General features: G+C 54.3%; 1 protein-coding gene across 2 annotated transcripts in view; it reads right to left on the bottom strand.

The window, feature by feature from the left end:
- The window catches only part of MYRIP (myosin VIIA and Rab interacting protein), a 196,616-nt gene that overhangs the window by 45,575 nt on the left and 134,403 nt on the right, over positions 1-16,638 (bottom strand). For both annotated transcript variants that reach the window (XM_037148349.2, XM_037148348.2), the window contains exons 6-9: positions 13,767-13,864; positions 13,469-13,549; positions 10,989-11,111; positions 898-1,051 (exon numbers count right to left, since the gene is read on the bottom strand). In XM_037148349.2, the coding sequence (XP_037004244.2) occupies positions 898-1,051; positions 10,989-11,111; positions 13,469-13,549; positions 13,767-13,864 (456 nt within the window). The remainder of the gene's footprint in view (positions 1-897; positions 1,052-10,988; positions 11,112-13,468; positions 13,550-13,766; positions 13,865-16,638) is intronic.

The following is a 16,638-nucleotide window of genomic DNA, read 5'->3' as shown; positions in this document are numbered from 1 at the left end:
AGGGACAAATGTACCTGGCTTCCATGACCTAAGTGTGTGCTTCTAGGTGAGGAAGAAACTGACCTGTGTGGGGTGGGGTGAGCATCTTTACTCCTGCAGTTCATGGCAGAGCCATGCTGCGGGGGTGCGGTTTCCCAGCCAGGACTACATTTCCCAGGATCCCCTGCATCGAGTGGGGCCAAGGGACTAGCTCCTGCTCAGGGACTGGGAGTGAAAGTGCTGTGTATGTGTGTCATTTCCCTGCTCAGGCCTTTAGGCAGCAGGTGCACTGACTTCTCCATCTCACTTCCTCCACCTGCAGGCGGGATGTGGATGACCCAGCAGAGGACTCAGAGGCCCCAAAAGGACAGCAGAAGACTGCCCTGTTGTCTGATGAGGAGTGAAACTATTGCATTAAACCTAAATGTTTGATTCATTTGGCATAGCTACAGGTGTTACCCTAGCAAATAGGTACGTCAGGTTTTAGAAAGGACACTCTAATAACCAGGGGCTGGGACCCCAATCCCTTGGAACACTGACATGCCCTGCTAGTGTAGACTAGCGCCCCTGGCCTTAGGAAGTGAGACACACCCTGCTAGTCCACAGACTAGTGGCTAGTCCTACTCTCCACCCATGCTACAGACAGCGGAAGTGGGCTGTGGGATTCACATGCCTGCCCGGGAGCCCCCGCTGCCCCATGGGTCTCTCAGGAACACAGGGTCCAGGCAGAAAACACAGCCACATTGCGGACTGTGTGCTGTGCGGGAGGCCTCGTGAGTCCGTGGCCTGGCTGCCCCGAAGGGGCACACATCACTCAGACTGACAGGAGAAGGGCTGAGCGGCCACGTGACAGCCAGAAGCCTCCCAACTGCCCTTTTGAAACCCACAGACCAACGAGATGCTGCTTAGAACAGTTACTTGTCTGGTCCAGCCTGTCTGTGCTCTCCCAGCTGGGCAACGCCGACTCCTCCCTCGGCTGCTGGCCCGGGTCCCCCAGCTGCCTGGACACAGCCTCCAGCGAAGAGGTCTTCAGGGCATCTCCTCTGGTGGGTGAGAACGCAGACTGGGGTCGCTGTGGGAAGGAAAGAGGGGAAGAGGGGAACTCGTGGGATGCAGTCACCGTGCAGACCGCCTTCAGCTTTGCCACGGACCGAGCAGCAAGAAGCAGACATGATGTGTGGGCTTTTCTCGTGTTCAGGCTCAGAGGCTGCAAATCGGTATTATGAGGCCACAGAATGGTAGAAATGACTCCTGTTCAGTCCGCTGCAAGCAGGCCAGGCCTCCTTGAGGGCCCTGGAGACATGTGCGGCCAGTCACAGCTGGTGCTCCCTGGGCTCCTTACCCGCCCCCCACCCCCGCCCCAGCCACCAGCATTCCTTAGGGCAGGCTCTGTGAGGTACAAGCCAAAGCAACTTTTCCTCCAAGACTCCAAACCTGAGTTCCAGCAATGTAAACAGCAAGCACAATGTAAATGCTGCAATAGATAAATGAGCCAAGTATGGCCACTCCACAAGTCCAAGACTGTTGCTACCTAGTCTGCTTCAGCACCCGAATTAAAGAAAGGACAATAAACTCTAACCCAAGGGGATCTGGGATAAATGGGATATCCAACGACTGACAAACAGGAAAAATGTTGAAATTGGGATATATATATATATATATATATATATATATATATATATATAACAAATATTATCTACAGCTCAAATGTCATATACAGAGAATTTTACCCATCAGAGACTAATTTTTGTTGTTGTTGTGTAATGAAGGAATTATCTTGTGTGGGTGAGTTACTTGTCTTTTTTTCTATGGATAACTAAGGAGGGAAAGGGCAAAGCCACTGGAAACAACCTGAATCCGAGGCCTGACGAGGGACTTGGGTCCCCTGAGTGGTCTGTCTCCACCTGCTGGCAGGTCTGGGCACAGCACCCTATACCTCCTCTCCCAGGGAGAAAAGTGCTGGGCGGAAGGAGGGCACCTGTCCATGCTGAGAGCTGTGGGCGGGGCCCTGGGTGGCTGGAGCTGGACCCTGGAGTCAGTTGGGCCCCAGCTCCAACACCATTTCTGCTCTAACACCTTGGCCAAATGACTTCATTACCTTTTTTTAAAACCCCTTTTTCGTTTTCAATTACAATGAACGTGCAATTGTACCAGTTTCGATGGACAACATAGTATGACACATTTATATAACTTACAAAGAGATCGCCTGCTAAATCTAGAACCCACACAAAGTGACTTCATTTCTTGAGAGGTGTGGAAACTGAACCCTGCTCTGCACACAGTAAATGCATAATAAATGGGAGCTTTAAAAAGGTGTTTAGAATAAACAAGGGGAATGCCAACACCAGCACCAGGACATCTGGGTGGCAGCACCCAGCCCCCGGCTCGAGTTCGAGGAGGCGACGATGCACTTGGCAGCCTGGCCCCAAGGACGGAGAACCGGCCTGAGAACAGACACAGAGCACGCAGAGGAGCGAGGCCCAGCATCCATGCTTAGCACTGCGCCGGGGCCCAGGAGCTCTCAGACGCAGGGCACCTGGTGCTCCTCGTTGGGGAGGGTGGTGCAGGCCAGTTCCAGTTCAGAAGGGGTCCTGGGAAACCTGTTCTGTTTTCTCCCACCAGGCCCTGGGGCCGAGCTAGGAGGAAAATGGGTCAGCAGAACAAGTATGGAACCTCTGAGCTATGTGCAGGGTCACAACATCCCTCACATCCCTCTGAAGACAGGAGAGAGCAGAGGGGCCCCCAGACTTGACTTTCAAGTCAGTGTTGCAGGTCAGCCCAGCCCAGCCCAGGGGCCGGATGAGCTCCCCCAGCTCATCAGTCTGATAAGGTGCTGTATGTACTCAGTTCAAACAGGCCATGGTCTATGGGAAGCTGGGCTGGGGCCTGGGCTTCCTCTGCACTAATCTGGGCTACGCCACAGTCTGCCGCAGACATCTACCTCCTGCCTGAAGTCCCCATGAGACTGTGACTGACCGAGTGCCATTAAGGGCCTGTTGACGGTGACGTTCTGCAGCCCCTGGCATGGTGGCCAGCCCAGAAATGGACATAAATGAATGCAATGCGGTGAAAGTGATTCAGGGTGGGCTCACTGCAGGGTGGGCTTTCAGAAGGGCCTGATTTTTTTTACTAATTTCTTAAATATAATTAGGCACCAAGAGAAAGAAGGAAGCCCACCATCCTCCCCACTCACATCACGGAGGGAAGGTCTCACTTGGAGGAGAGCCCAGCCCACCCACACATCCGCTGGCTCGCCACTGGTGTGACGTCCTTCCTCTGAGGGCACTGTAAGTGCTCTTCCTGTCCCTAGGTCTTCACGGCGTTGGGCATTTGGGGAGTCGGCTCAGATTTTGCTGAGCCCTTGACAGATGGTAAGTGGCTACTGGAGAGGACAGAGATCAAAGCTGATGGTCCATTGGCAAGTAACACTATAAAAACGAAGGACAAAAGTCCTCCCATGGCAAGCGCTCCTGTATTCAGGGTGACGGACCCCTGGACACCCTGCCCACATGCACTGGGGCCAGGAGACTCCCCGTCCGTGAGATCACACAGCCCCCGTTCGCTGTCACGGTCATGCACCAACTTGTCGGCTCCTCCACAGACTGTGGGCTCCCTGGAGGCTGGGACAGTCCTTTGTGGGTGTGCTCCCCAGTCCCGGGCGTGTGGCTGAATCTGTGGGACTCAGGTGTGGCCTTGAGTCGCTGACAGCCTGTTGCCGGGTGCAACATCATTGCCGCCTCAGAGAAACTACTTCCTATTCCCTGACCCTCCCTTTTACGTCTCCCAGCTCCTCACTGTTAGTCCCGGAGCACATGTCTTAAAAGGGGAAGAGGACACTATTTAAGGTTTCATTTTGTAGTGGCTCAAATGATATTTTATGCAGATACGTGTCAAAGGTGGCTGGGGTCCATTTTCACGGGACAAAAATGCCCTCCAAGGTGCAAAAGCCAAGACCCCAGAATGAAAAATCTTTCTCTGGTCCCACCTGGGAAGATGGATAAGCATTCTTTGAGAGAGAGTTGGGGATGCTGGACTGTTATAATCTATTTCAGGCAAACCATTGCTTCACATTAGAAAAAAACTATACCCCGATAACCACAAAAACCCCAAAACTGTCTCCACGGGTCTCAGGACACTGCTGGCCCACTGTCTCCAGCCAGGGTGGCAAAGCCCCGGTTCAGGGACCCAGACCTGGCTCCGCCACCAGTTCGGTGCAATGAACACATGGAGCAGTAGATGGCGCCACGACAACACTCTTATTCACCAGTTAGTTCCACGTCCCGGCTCTGGCAAGGCGAGGATTACTTGAGTCATTTACTCGCTCATAACCCTGGCTGGGCTTTCTGTACCCACCCTTTCTTTCCCACCCGCAGACCCTGCTTTTCTTCCCTTCCTCTGACCCCCACCCTCCTAAGGTTCATGGAAGAAGCTGGGCCGGTGGTGGCAAGAAGGGTCGGCCTGAGTCACAGCGTCTGCACATCTGCGTGAGGAGGGCCGGGGACGGCGGGTGGAGCCCACGGGTCGGCGGTGCTGCAACAACGGGCGAGCCCCAGAGCCGGGCAGCGAGGGGCTGGAGAACGGAGCCTCCACACAGGCCCCGCCCCTAACGCTTCAGGTACTAACTAAGGGGCGGGTGTTAAGTTGTGGGTCCATGCCAGCCAGCCCCGCCTCTTGCTCCACGGGATACTGGGGGAAACTTCAACTACTCCAAGCTTCAGTTTCCTCATGTAAAGGGATCACACCTGGCACGTAAAAGCACTTAGTTCCAATCATACTGGTTCCAATACGAGTGTTTACGAAGGTCTGTCTCCGGGCCATACACCGTACCCGTGCTCGCAGTCGGACTGGGTGGGCAGGAGTAAACCGGAGCAGGGCTGTACAACTTCCCGAGGCACGTGGGTGGCGTTGAGGGCAGAGGCAGGGACTCGGCTCCGGTCTGTCTGGCTGTAAGTGCACACGTTTCCCCGCCCTGTTAGGCAGGGGCCTGAGCCTTTGCCAAAAGCCTGGGAGCGGAACTCTCCCGGCTACTGCGCCCCAATCCAGCAGACCCACCACTGAACCTGCCGGCCCCGAGGCTCTGGGTGAAACAGTGAGATCATCAGCTGCGTTCATCATACGGTTGACCCTTGAACTACATGGGGGCTGGGGACGCTGAACCAACCCCGTGCAGTCAAAAATCCGCGTATAACTCTGACTCTCCCAAAATTTAACTGCGAATAGCCTGTGATTGACTGGAAGCCTATCGGTAACACGAACAGTTGACTTAACACACATTTTGTATTCTGTTTGTATTATATACTGTTTTCTTATAGTAAAGCTGGAGGAAATATTAATAAAATCATAAAGACGAGAAAATACATTTATAGTATTTACTGAAAAAAAATCCCACGTAGAAGTGAACCTGTGCAGTTCTAACCATGCTGTTCACGGGTCAACTGCACGGTCCCTCACGGTGTGTTCTACCTACGTCCCCCAGAACAGCTCGGAGTCGCCGTGACTGCTGTAATCGTCATCACGGCCAACAGGGCAGACTCCCGGAGGCACCGACCACGGCTTCACAACAGTCTTTGCCGTCTGGGAGTGCACAAGGAGAAACAGAGAGAGAATGTTTTCTGCCTCGGGGGCTGGGGGGGCAAAGGGACCGAGAACAGTGGTCCAGTGAGTCAACAACTGAGACAGAGCCTTGCTTCGTACTCGTAGGGTCAGTCACGGCCGTTACATTCAATCCAGTGACGGTCACAACACTGAAAACTGATTTAGGTCCGTACAGCTCTCAGTCCGAGGAGAGAACACATGTGAAGGAGAAGATAACAGACCCAAGGGACAAGGCGGAGGGAAAGGGGAAAGGATGGAGCAGAGACCGAGGAAGCATCCGTCGGAGCCGGCCGGTCACCCACACCTCCTGTGTGGCCGGCCCCTGCTGCCATCATTATAACACCAACGGGGTCACCGTATTATTATGGAGACACCTTTTCATATACACGCACCCAAGGGACCGGTGCTGAATGAATTACAACCCCTGTGACTTTTGGGATATTGCATCATAAGGCCTTGAAAGGCGAGCTGTGCCAACCCCCCTCCTGGCAGAGAGACACACAATAACAGAGGAAATTAAAAAGGGAACAATCACACTGAACTCTCTTTCAAGGGAACAGATGAGAAATCCCGGCTGAATGGGGGTGAATTAAGTTTGGGTTTTGCAAGCCCAAGGAGCCCGCAGCATTCTGGGATTGGGAACAGTTGCTGCCCTGACCCTCACCCCCCCAACCTCCCATCCCTGCCCCAGCCAGGGGGGCCCAGGTTGCTGGAGCACTGAGGGGGAAGGAGGATACGCCACCAGGGGGCCTCAGTTCAGAGCCTGCCACCTGCAGGTGCCACAGACAGGCCATGCTGGAGCCTGCAGCCTGCTGGCCTGGCGGGGGCCGGGCTCGGGCAGGCAGCCGAGGTGCAGCCTGGGTGAGAACAGCTCATGCGAGCAGGACAGCCGCCTTCTGTGAAGGCCCCAAGAAGCAAGACTTGGCCTGCTGCTTCGTGCCCAGGCTCCGGCTGGCGTCTGGACACACTTCTGCTTCATGCCCTGTGTTCATCCCTTCTTTACCTAACCCCCTAGGCCAGTGCTGCACAAGAACTGTCCCGGGAGGGTGGAAATAAATGTTCCACATCTGCTCCGTCCAATGGAGTGGCCACCAGCCACTGGTGCTATGAAGCACCTGAAACGGAGCCAGTGTGACCACAGAACAGGATTTTTTATTTCATTTAATATAAATCGTCACTCGGGTCTTGCGGCCACTGCATTGGACAGTGCAGCCTAGAATCTCTGACCAGAAAAGAACCTTAGAGACCCTGAGTCCACCAATCTCATTTTCCAAAGGGAGAAGCCAGGGCAAGGGGTCTGGAGGAGGAAAAAGGTATTCAATGCCCAGCCCCGCCAATCAGAACATGGGTGGTTTTAGGTTAAGTTAGGCTAAAGCTTTGGCCTCAATCTTCTCATCTGTAAAATGGGTCTAACGATACCTGCACCCCCATCTTGTGAGGGGCAAACAGAGCGCCTGCTCCTTAACCAGCACTTCTTCCTGTCCCCTCCCACTTGCACCCTGACAACCCAGGACGAGCCAGTCACAGTGTATCCTAGGTGAACGGGGCTCCGGGACTTGTGTAATATGGTGGCCTGGACCAGGGTCAGTCCCTGTCAGGTCCCACTTCTCAGATGTGGTCCCAGCACAGAGGACCAGGGCCTGGTGTGGGCCAGCCGCTGGGGGAAAGCGCTTGGCCCACGTGGGTGGGTGGTGTGCCCCCACACACTGCACGGAGTGTCTGAGGGACGGCCCCTGTGGACTGGACATGCCGCCCCTCACGGGCCCAGGGCTGGCTGGAGGGAAAGGTGGGGGTTAGAGAGGAAAGTGGGAAAAGGGGGTTCTCTCTCTCTCTCTTTTATTCTTAGAGAGAGGGGAAGAAAATGAGAAAGAGAGGGAGAGAAATGTCAGTGTGTGATTGCCCCAACCTCTCATACCCCCCCTACTGGGGACCTGGCCCACAACCCAGGCCTGTTCCTTGACTGGGAATCGAAACGGCAACCTTTTGGTTAGCAGGCCCTCACTCAAACCACCGAACTACACCAGCCAGGAGTGGGATGCTGGGTCCTCTTTATTCCCAGATTCGGGCTGCTCTGTGTGGGGCGGTTCCCATGAGGACAAGTGTGGGTACAGAAAGACAAAGGAAGCATTCACATCTTCAGACTAATACTGTGGATGAAAATATGCTTTTATCTGTGTTGCAAATCACAACACAGGGAGAACTCACAGGGCAGAGACAGGCAGGGATCTCCTTGATGAAACACCCAGTTAAGGACCGAAGGTCGTAGTGACAGGAACCGATCAATGATCCTCCCCCTTTGGTACGTGGCCACACCCCCTGCCAGGCCGCATGATCTGGGGATTAAAGTGTTATGCCGGAAGGGGTGCTTACCCAAGGGGGTACACCAGTGTCCTCCACGGGCTTCCTTCAAGCTACAACCCCAAGGTCCTCCGTCCCGACCCCCCCCACCTGGAAGGTGGACTCACCCCGGGGGAAGTGGACATGGCTTGCAAAGAGATTCAGAAGATGCTTTAGAACCAGAGCGGGGCTCGCCTGAAGCCCTATTCTAGACCCCAATCTAGAAAGAAGACTCGCAGCTCCTCGCCCCAGGAACCGAGTAAGAAGTGAGTCAGCTCCGTCTGCACTGGCGTCGAAGCCACAGTGAAGTCTGCTGCGTGGGAGGCAGGCGTTGGGCGGGACGGGTTTTCTGACAAGAAAAGAAAACCCTGAGAGGTTCGTGTTTTGGGGCCCACGTGGGAGTCCTGGGTGGCGCCGACTTCCGCCTCTGAACGGCTCCCTGGGGGAAGGCAGCCCACGCAGCGCCTGCTCCCGGGTGGGCTGGATGCCTCCAGCGAGCGCAGGGACCAGGGCAGCCGACCCCTTGGGAGGAGTCATTGCCACTTAAGAAGGTTGAGGCTCAAGGGGGGCTGAGGGGTGTGGATAAGGCCTCTCCGGTCCTGCAGGGCACAGGGGCCACTACCTCCCTAATCGCCGCTGCTGTGCCCTGCTGACACTCCAGGTGCTGCGGCCGACTGTCCTGCATCTCTAATGACGCCCAGCCGCTCTGTCTCTGTGAGGTGGCAGGGTTTCTGGGTTTGGCTGCAGGCAGCACACGGAGGCCCGACGACCATTGGGTGGGAAGGCGGGTATTTCACAACCATGAGAACCAGGATATGAAACATCCACGTGGAACAGCTTCCCAGTGAAACAGGGGCCAGCCACGCACAGGGGCCTGGGCCCCAGTCCCGGCCCTCCACTCAGTGCCTGTGGCTCAGACCAGCCAGGCCTCAGTTCACTCCTCTGTAAAATGGGGGTGATGCAGGGTGTGCTTACGTGGATCGGATGAAATGCCGTGCGAAGATCGTGTGAACGATCGTGGCTGTAAAGTTCATTCGAGGAAGGTCACGTGCGAGCCCTGGGGATCTTCGGCAGCCCTCCCCCTGGCTGCTATTATGACTGGAGTTTCCCGTGAGGACTCTGAACCTCTTTGTCTATGGGGTTGGTGTAAGAACTGTGGTCACTGGGACAAGCTGCCACTGGCTGACATGAACAGGACACACTGGGAGCGAGGTCTCCTCAGTGCCAGGGACAGCGGGACGGGGTTAGGGAAGGAGCTTCTGGCCTCCGACGCAGGAAGAGCTGGCCAGCTCCGGGTGCAGCAAGTGGCCAGACATTGATTGGCGCGTGAGTTTGGACAGTGGGGCAGGAAAGGGGAGGCAGCACCTGTGAGCACCCGAAGTGGGGACCTGCCTGGAGGGGGACAGGCGGGTCAGTGACACATGGACAGATGCTGCTGTCTGGGCCTGGAGCCCAGCCGACCAAAACATGGTTTGGTTCATCTCATAACTAACTCAGGGATAACTAGGTGTCAGTGACCTTGACCTTGAAATGTGGAAATAAGGTAATAGTGACAAGAACAACAGTTATCACTTAGGGGATGACGCCCATGGACACCTAAGTGGCCAACATCCATTTGTCATTTAGCTACCTTTCTCCAGACATGGTCACTGTCCTGTTTCGTCAGCACCCGCGGTCCCTCCTGCTCAGGCCCCAACACCTGCTGTTCCCTCTGTGGGCACGCTCTCCCTCCCCCTGTGCCCCGTCCCTCGAGGTCAGGCCTTAGTTTCAGGCCACCACCTACAGGAGGCTTTCTCTGCCTCCCCCGACCACCAGACTTCTCTCCCCAGTCCTCTCTCCCCTCCCCCACTGAATTACAATTCCAGTTCCAGACTCCACTTTTCAGCCGTGCCCACGGTGAACTGTCTCGTGGTCCCCCTGCTTTGCTGACCAGATTATAAAGTCCTAGAGGGCAGGGATGGACCTTCTGTTGATTTTGTTTTCCTTAGAGCTGAGCACACAGCAGCAATAAAATAAGCTGCCAACACACCGCCAAGGGAAGCTTCTGCCAATAAATCAATGAAGTTAAATCTCTGATAAAGCTGTAAAGAGACTGCTCATTACCCCCATGCTCCTGGCGACTGGTGAGACCTGGGGAGAGTCTTTGCAGGTGAGGGTGCCGGCCTTCCCCACGTGGCTCCCCCCCGCACACCCTGATTTCACTCTGTGCAGGTTGGGGGCGAATCGCTGGCCCCCAGGACAGCGGGGTAAACACCAGGCATTGCTTCTCCCCCATCTGACTTTCCAGTTCTAAGTCGCACCTGTGTTTCGCCCTTGCCCCTGACACCTGTGCTGACTGCTGGCACCTGTAGCTGATGGAGCACACGCCCAGCCAGCCAGCCCTGCCTTCCCTTCGCTCTGAGTCTCTGCACGGAGGGCCCAGCTTGGCGGGCTCAGCCTCCGCCTCTCCCAGCACGTCCTCTGTGGGGAGGACACTCCCCTACGGGCAGGACCACTGACACACATAACCAGGATCTGACAGGCTTGGGGACTGTTCTGCTGACAGGAGCAGGCCCAGAGCCCTGGGTCACAGGAAGGCCACTGTGCCCTGTGATTCTGCCCTTCGCTCAATTTCAGGGTGACGGACAAGAAGGCTGATCCCCGCCACGACTTCCTGACTATGTCTCCAGGTGAGCATGCTGGTGGCTCAAACGACAGTGGCAATTCTTTCGTCACTTTTCAGAAAAGCAAGTGATGTCCCTGAGAAAGCTATTTTTTCCCCTCACAGACTTAGTACGACTCTCCCTGCAATGAATTAAAAAGTGCCTGTTGACGAGTTTCTTTTTCCTCAGCTGGTCTCTGTGTAAAAACCCACCTCCATGTTCTTCAACAGTCTCTGCGTTTCTTCTTCCTCCTCTCTCCCCTCCCGCCCTCCACTCTCACACACGCTGCCCCAGTTTCCCCCTCTGCCCACCACCCCCGGGGGACCTCTATGCTGCCTGGTGGGCACATGAGCCAACCACAGGTGGTTCAGTGTGCTGTCCCCACCTCCACGGGCAGAGCACAGGGGACACCCGGATTGCTGCTTGGAGACTCACCCAGAGGCTGTTGGAGGCTGCGGCCCCCTCGTCAGGAGACTTCGCCCTGCAGCTCCCGGGTCGGGACCACTCCGGCTCTTCCTCCACCTGCTGCTCGCATTTGCTCTTCTGTTTCCTGATGATCTGGAGAGGGGGTGGATGACAAAGGGGGCAGGTGACAAAGGGGGCGGTGACTGGGAAGGCCTTGGGATGCTGCGTGGAGTAACGGGGACCACCGTTGGGACCTCTCTTTCAGCCGTAAGAGCTCAGTTTCAGCAGAATGCCAGGCTGTTTCGGATCTGCCCTCTGGTAAGACAGTGCAACTTTGGCACTCCACAGCTCTTTACAGGTTACAACAATCATTTTATGGTGTTAATGACTTCTTTTATTTATTAAGTGCCTCTCATGTACCAGACGCCAGGCCAGGCACCGTAGATGCTTTACCTCATTTAATCCTCAGAACACTGCTAAGAGCTACATACTGTAACTGTCTCCATTTTACAGACGAGGAGGCAGGATCAGAGTGGTTAGATTATTAGTTAAGGATGCACAGCTCAAGACTAATGGAGCTGGATCTCAAACCAGACTCTCTGGGTATAATTCTCGATTTTAGGAAGCGTCGGGAAGGCCTACGAAGGGGGAAGACGCCAGGAGTCATCAGGGTGGGCTTCAGCTCCTTGCACCACTTGTTGTTTTGGGCCCTGCCACGTGGATTTAATGTGTCCATTTATACAATGGTCTCTGGACTCTCAACCTCCTATGGGCAGGAAGCAGCTGAGACAACTGCCGAGCCACCAACATGGGCATGTTCGATGCCTTTTTAGAGCATGGGGACTTCAGCCAATGACATGTGAGGGGGGAATGGGTAACAGGGTGTCGGGGCTGACCCTAGGCCCCAGCAGGTGGCACTGGCTCCCTCCTGCCGCGAATGCTCTGTCACAGCCGGGAGAAGCCTCAGTGGGGCCCCAGGGTGGACACGCTGCTCAGACATGGCCCCAACCCACTGCTTCAGACGGAGCCACCACGGATGCATGAGCCAGGAAGAGGCAGTGGTATATAATGAAACATATGCTTGCTGTTTGATTTCTGGTCAAGAGCTTGAAAACTCCTTGTGATATTTTGAGTGGTGGGAGTGTCTTTGTTATGCTAATGAGGTGACTTGGCCAAGGCCACTAGATAGATGGGGGCTGGTGGGTTAAAAAAACAACCAGAATGAGAAAGAGAAATACCATATGCTTTCACTTACATGTGGAATCTAAAGAACAAGATAAGCAACCCAAGCAGAAACATAGTCCACAGATAGAGAGAGCAGGCGGAGGGTGGCTGGAGATGGAGGGAGGTCAGGGCGCTGGGTGGAAAAGGTGAAGGGGTTAGGAAGTGCGGATTGTTAGTTACAATCAAAATAGTCATGGGGAGGTAGGGTACAGGACACGGAATATAGTCAGTAACGTTCTAATAACTATGTATGTTGTCAGACGGGTAGTAAACTTAACGGGATGATCACTTCGTAAGTTATATAAATGTCTAATCATTATGTTATACACCTGAAACTAATACAATATTGTGTGTCAACTCTAATTGGAAACCATTTTTAAAAACTCCAGGCACGTACTACAAGGAACTTTAAGCTCCACCCCCACCTCTGGGGAGGGGTCCAGAACTAAAGATCGAGTTCATTGGGCCAGTAGCTGAAGAAATGATGTCTACTTAAGGGAGCCTCTGTTAAAGACTCGGAGACAGAGACCGGGGAGCTTCCTGGTACGTACATTGGTGTACGGCAGGGTGGTGGGCACAGAGAAGGCAGGGAGGATTCGGACACCCGTTCCACAGACCTTGTGTCCTATTATCTATTCATCGGCTGTTCATTTGTATCTTTTACAATAAAGGGGTAATTGTAAGTATAGCTCTTTCCTCAGTTCTGCGCCTTGTTCTAGCAAATTGGGGATCCTGAGACTTGCACTGGCGTCTGAAGTGGGGCAGCCTTGTGGGACTGAGCCCTCAATTTGTGACTGACTAGTGTCAGAATTGAGTTGTAGGGGTTGGCGAACTGGCTGGGAAACAGACACGACCCTGTGTGAAGCCACAGAGTCTGGGGTGGCAGATTTCCAGGTGGTCGTTACCCACACAGCATGCAAGGGACAGTGTAGGGCAGGAAGGCAGCAGGTGGTGACTGCAAAGCTTCTTCAGCAAAAGACCGAGAAGTGTGAGAAGAGGACACGCACACACACGCATGCGCGCAAAGCCAGGGAAACCGGAACCCAGTGCATGACCGGCCCAGTGCCGAGTTCCCGGCTCCGCACCCGCTAGCTCAGTCCCTAAAGGCAGCCACCCTGCACCCCTCGTCTCAGACCCTGCGGCTGCAGCCCCTCTGCATTAGCCCCGAGAGCACAGACGGTGGAGTGACGAGGCACAGAGATGGAGCCCAGTACACCCACGGCGGCAGTGGTCGCTCCACAGCTCGCCCTGCTCCGGGCCTGTCACAGGGTCCCAGGGCCACCTACCTTCTGCAAGATGGTCGTGGCCAGCTCCTCAGTGAGCTCCTCCTTGTGGTCCCGCAAGTAACTGGCCTCGTTCTGCTTGTCCTGCACAGGGAAGGAAGGAACAGCCATGTGCTGGACCAGGTTTGGGGCACTTGGCCATCACTTGCTCGAGAGTCCGGACCTCGAGCTCAGGGGGAGGTTGCGCACTGCTCCACTCAAGGGTGGCTGTCAGGATGTTGGTTTCCTGACAAGTGGCACTTTGTCCTGGCAGCCAGGACCCCGACCCACACCTCCCCTGGGAGGAGAAGGGGGTCCATACCAGGCTGTCCCCGTAGGCTTCTGCTTTGGAAATCGCCTCCTCAATGGCCTCCTCGGCCACGCGCAGGGCAACGGCCAGTGTGTCCATCATGCTGTGTCCTGGACGGGAAACAGAACAGAGGGCCCTTGAGAGAGAGGCTGCTCCGCTGTCAGCTCTTCTTTTTCTAAAAAATAAGGTTTTCTTTATCCTTACCTGAGGACATTTTTTTTTCATTGCTTTTGGAGAGAGAAGGAGAGAGAGAGAAACCCCAATGCAAGAAAGAAGTATCGATCAGTTGCCTCCCGTATGCAACCCGGGTGAAACCTGCAACCTAGGTTTGTGCCCTGATCGGAAATTGAACACACAAGCTTTCGGTTGCGGGACAACACCCCAGCCAGCTAAGCCACCGGGCCAGAGCTGTAAGGTCTTCTGCTTAGATCTCTGGGATACATTCCACACCACCTCCCGGGTTCACAAGCCCCTTCTCACCTGCCTCACTGCCTCCCGCCACCCTGTCCCAGACACAAATCACTGCAAGTCCTTGAGAGCCACCTTCTCTCGGTCCATGACACCGTCACCTTGTCCATCCTTACCCTGCTCTTGGCTCTGTAACTGAGCTGGTTCCCAGACACCCCAACTCTTGGCCCACAGTTCCTCCTCTGAAAAAACGATTTCAGGTCCCTCTGGTCCCCCCTCTGGCTGGATGTCCGGCTGAGGTTCTGAGATTGCTTCCCCGGGAGCTGGAAGGCCTCCACCCCCTCCCGCAGGTCACCGTGGCACCCTCATGCGGAACACAGTTCCAAACGCACAGACAAAAGGGCTTCATGTAACGGCCCTTCGCCTACTTTCAGATAAAAGTTATGTGTTATTTTGTGCATATAAGGTAGTATGATGATGCCAGGGGTGATAACCACTAAGGGTTCTGAGGGCACTGGGCAGTACATATGGTTTAATGCACATACAAAAGCCATGGAAGAATGTTTTCGACTCGAGGCCAATTCTACCAACAACAGCAACCCTGGTGGACCCCATGCTGGGTCCCAGGCTGAGTGTCCCAGGCGGGACGGGCCCCCTTGAGTAGGTGCCCCTTTCCAGACTGGAGAACTGAAGCACTGGGAGCTCAGACAACTTGCCCAGGTTGCTCAGCGGGGCAGTAAGAGAGCTGAGTCTCAAACCCAGGACTCTCTAGCTCCAAAGCCCTCAGTTTTAACCACAAGAGCAAGATAAATACCAGCCAACATGATTAAAAAAGGCTATTGTATTTTTAGTGAATGTATTTTTTCCCCACATATGGCAACAAATGGGAGGAAGCGCCATCTCCAATTCAAAGGACTTCTGCAGGTGACAAAGTGTTTTTGGAGCTAAGTGCTTGGAAGAATTCCGTGTCCCCAGGATACTTAGATTTCTGCTTCTTCCTGAGGGTGAGAATGTCTATCATTCCTCTCATTTCACCCCAGGAACCCAATGCACGTCAGGTTCAAGCACACGGCTCCATGAGGGCCAGGTACAAGTTCAGCCTCCTTTTTCCCCAAGTTCAGCCTCCTGTTTTCATTTATAATCTCCAAGTGCACCACTAACAAACACAAATGTCTGAAAGCTGCTTCAAATTCCTTGTAGAATGAGACAAGATGTAAATATGTCGATTCATGGATTAATCAGTCCCTCAATTAAAAACCATAATTCAAACTTGTTAGGCTTCTGGAGACACAAATGTGGACAGAACATGGCATGTGGTAAACAAAATCCCCAAACCAGCTCAGTGAAGGTCAAAGTGATCGAGCCAGCCAATGGGCACATCAGCTCCGTGGCTGACTGGACACAGTTTTCCCAGTTTCTATAAGCAGAGGCTGGACAATTTAAATTGTTACCACACCCACTGCTCCGTGGAGACGGATGTTGTAGTATCTTCTCTTTTTCAGATACTCATCAGCGTATTTTTCACAGAAGAGGGCCCCACAAACTCCCATCGCGTCAAAGTTTACCAGTGACCTCCCGAGAGCCAGGCCGTGTGAGGCCCCCGGTGATGACGCCCCGATGCACAAGCTGAGTCCACACTCTATGCTCTTTCCCGCTGGGTGGCCAGGTGCGTAAGGAACTGCTAGAGGCGTGAGTAGACCTTGGGCTGGGGATGGGTACCAAGGCCCACAGAACCCGCAAAGTCGAGGCCCGGAGCCCTGACCAAAAAGGCTCTGGATGCTGTGTTTATAATTTTTGGATGAGGGTGACGCAGAGTGCTGAAGATGTTCTGGCTGAAAGGGAAGTCTCGGGTGGGTGTTTCCAGGAGAAAACTGGTGGGGCGTGAGGGATGGGTAAGGAGGCAGCAAGACCGAAGGTCAGAGTGCCTGGTAGATGGTGGGGTGGTTAGTCGTATGTGCCAACCTGGCTAGGCTATTGTAGCCACTTACTTACTTATTCAGATGCTAATCTCAGTATTGCCCTGAAGGTGTTTTTTAGGTGTGGTTAACATCTACAACTGCTGACGTTAGTGAAAGAGACGACCCTCGAAGACGTGGGAAGGCCTCATCCAATCAGTTCAAAGGCCATAAAAGCAAAAAAAACAAGGTTTCCCAGAGAAGAAACTGCTGCCTCAAGAATGAAGCGTCCACCCTGCCCGAGTCGCCAGCCTGCTGACCTACTCAACAGATTTCGGGCTTGCCAATCCCCACGACTGTGTGAGCCGTGTCCTTGAAATCAGATAAATCTGCACGTGCGTGCTGTGTGCATTCTACGGGTGCTGGTTCTCCGGAGAACCCTGTATGATCCCGACGGTTGCTGAAATATTCATGTAGGAAGTTGTGGGCGGGAAGGCCCACATATTGTGAGATGCACTAAAGCTATGCATCTCACAATAGGAAGGAAGGGATCAAAGTGGAGATGGAGCCGATAGGAAGGA

Source organism: Artibeus jamaicensis, unplaced genomic scaffold, assembly GCF_021234435.1.
Source record: "Artibeus jamaicensis isolate MK-2021 breed Jamaican fruit bat unplaced genomic scaffold, CSHL_Jam_final contig_519, whole genome shotgun sequence".
Classification (NCBI taxonomy): domain Eukaryota; kingdom Metazoa; phylum Chordata; class Mammalia; order Chiroptera; family Phyllostomidae; genus Artibeus; species Artibeus jamaicensis.
The sequence above is the reverse complement of the archived record's forward strand: the minus strand, read 5'-3'. Positions and strand labels throughout refer to the sequence as shown.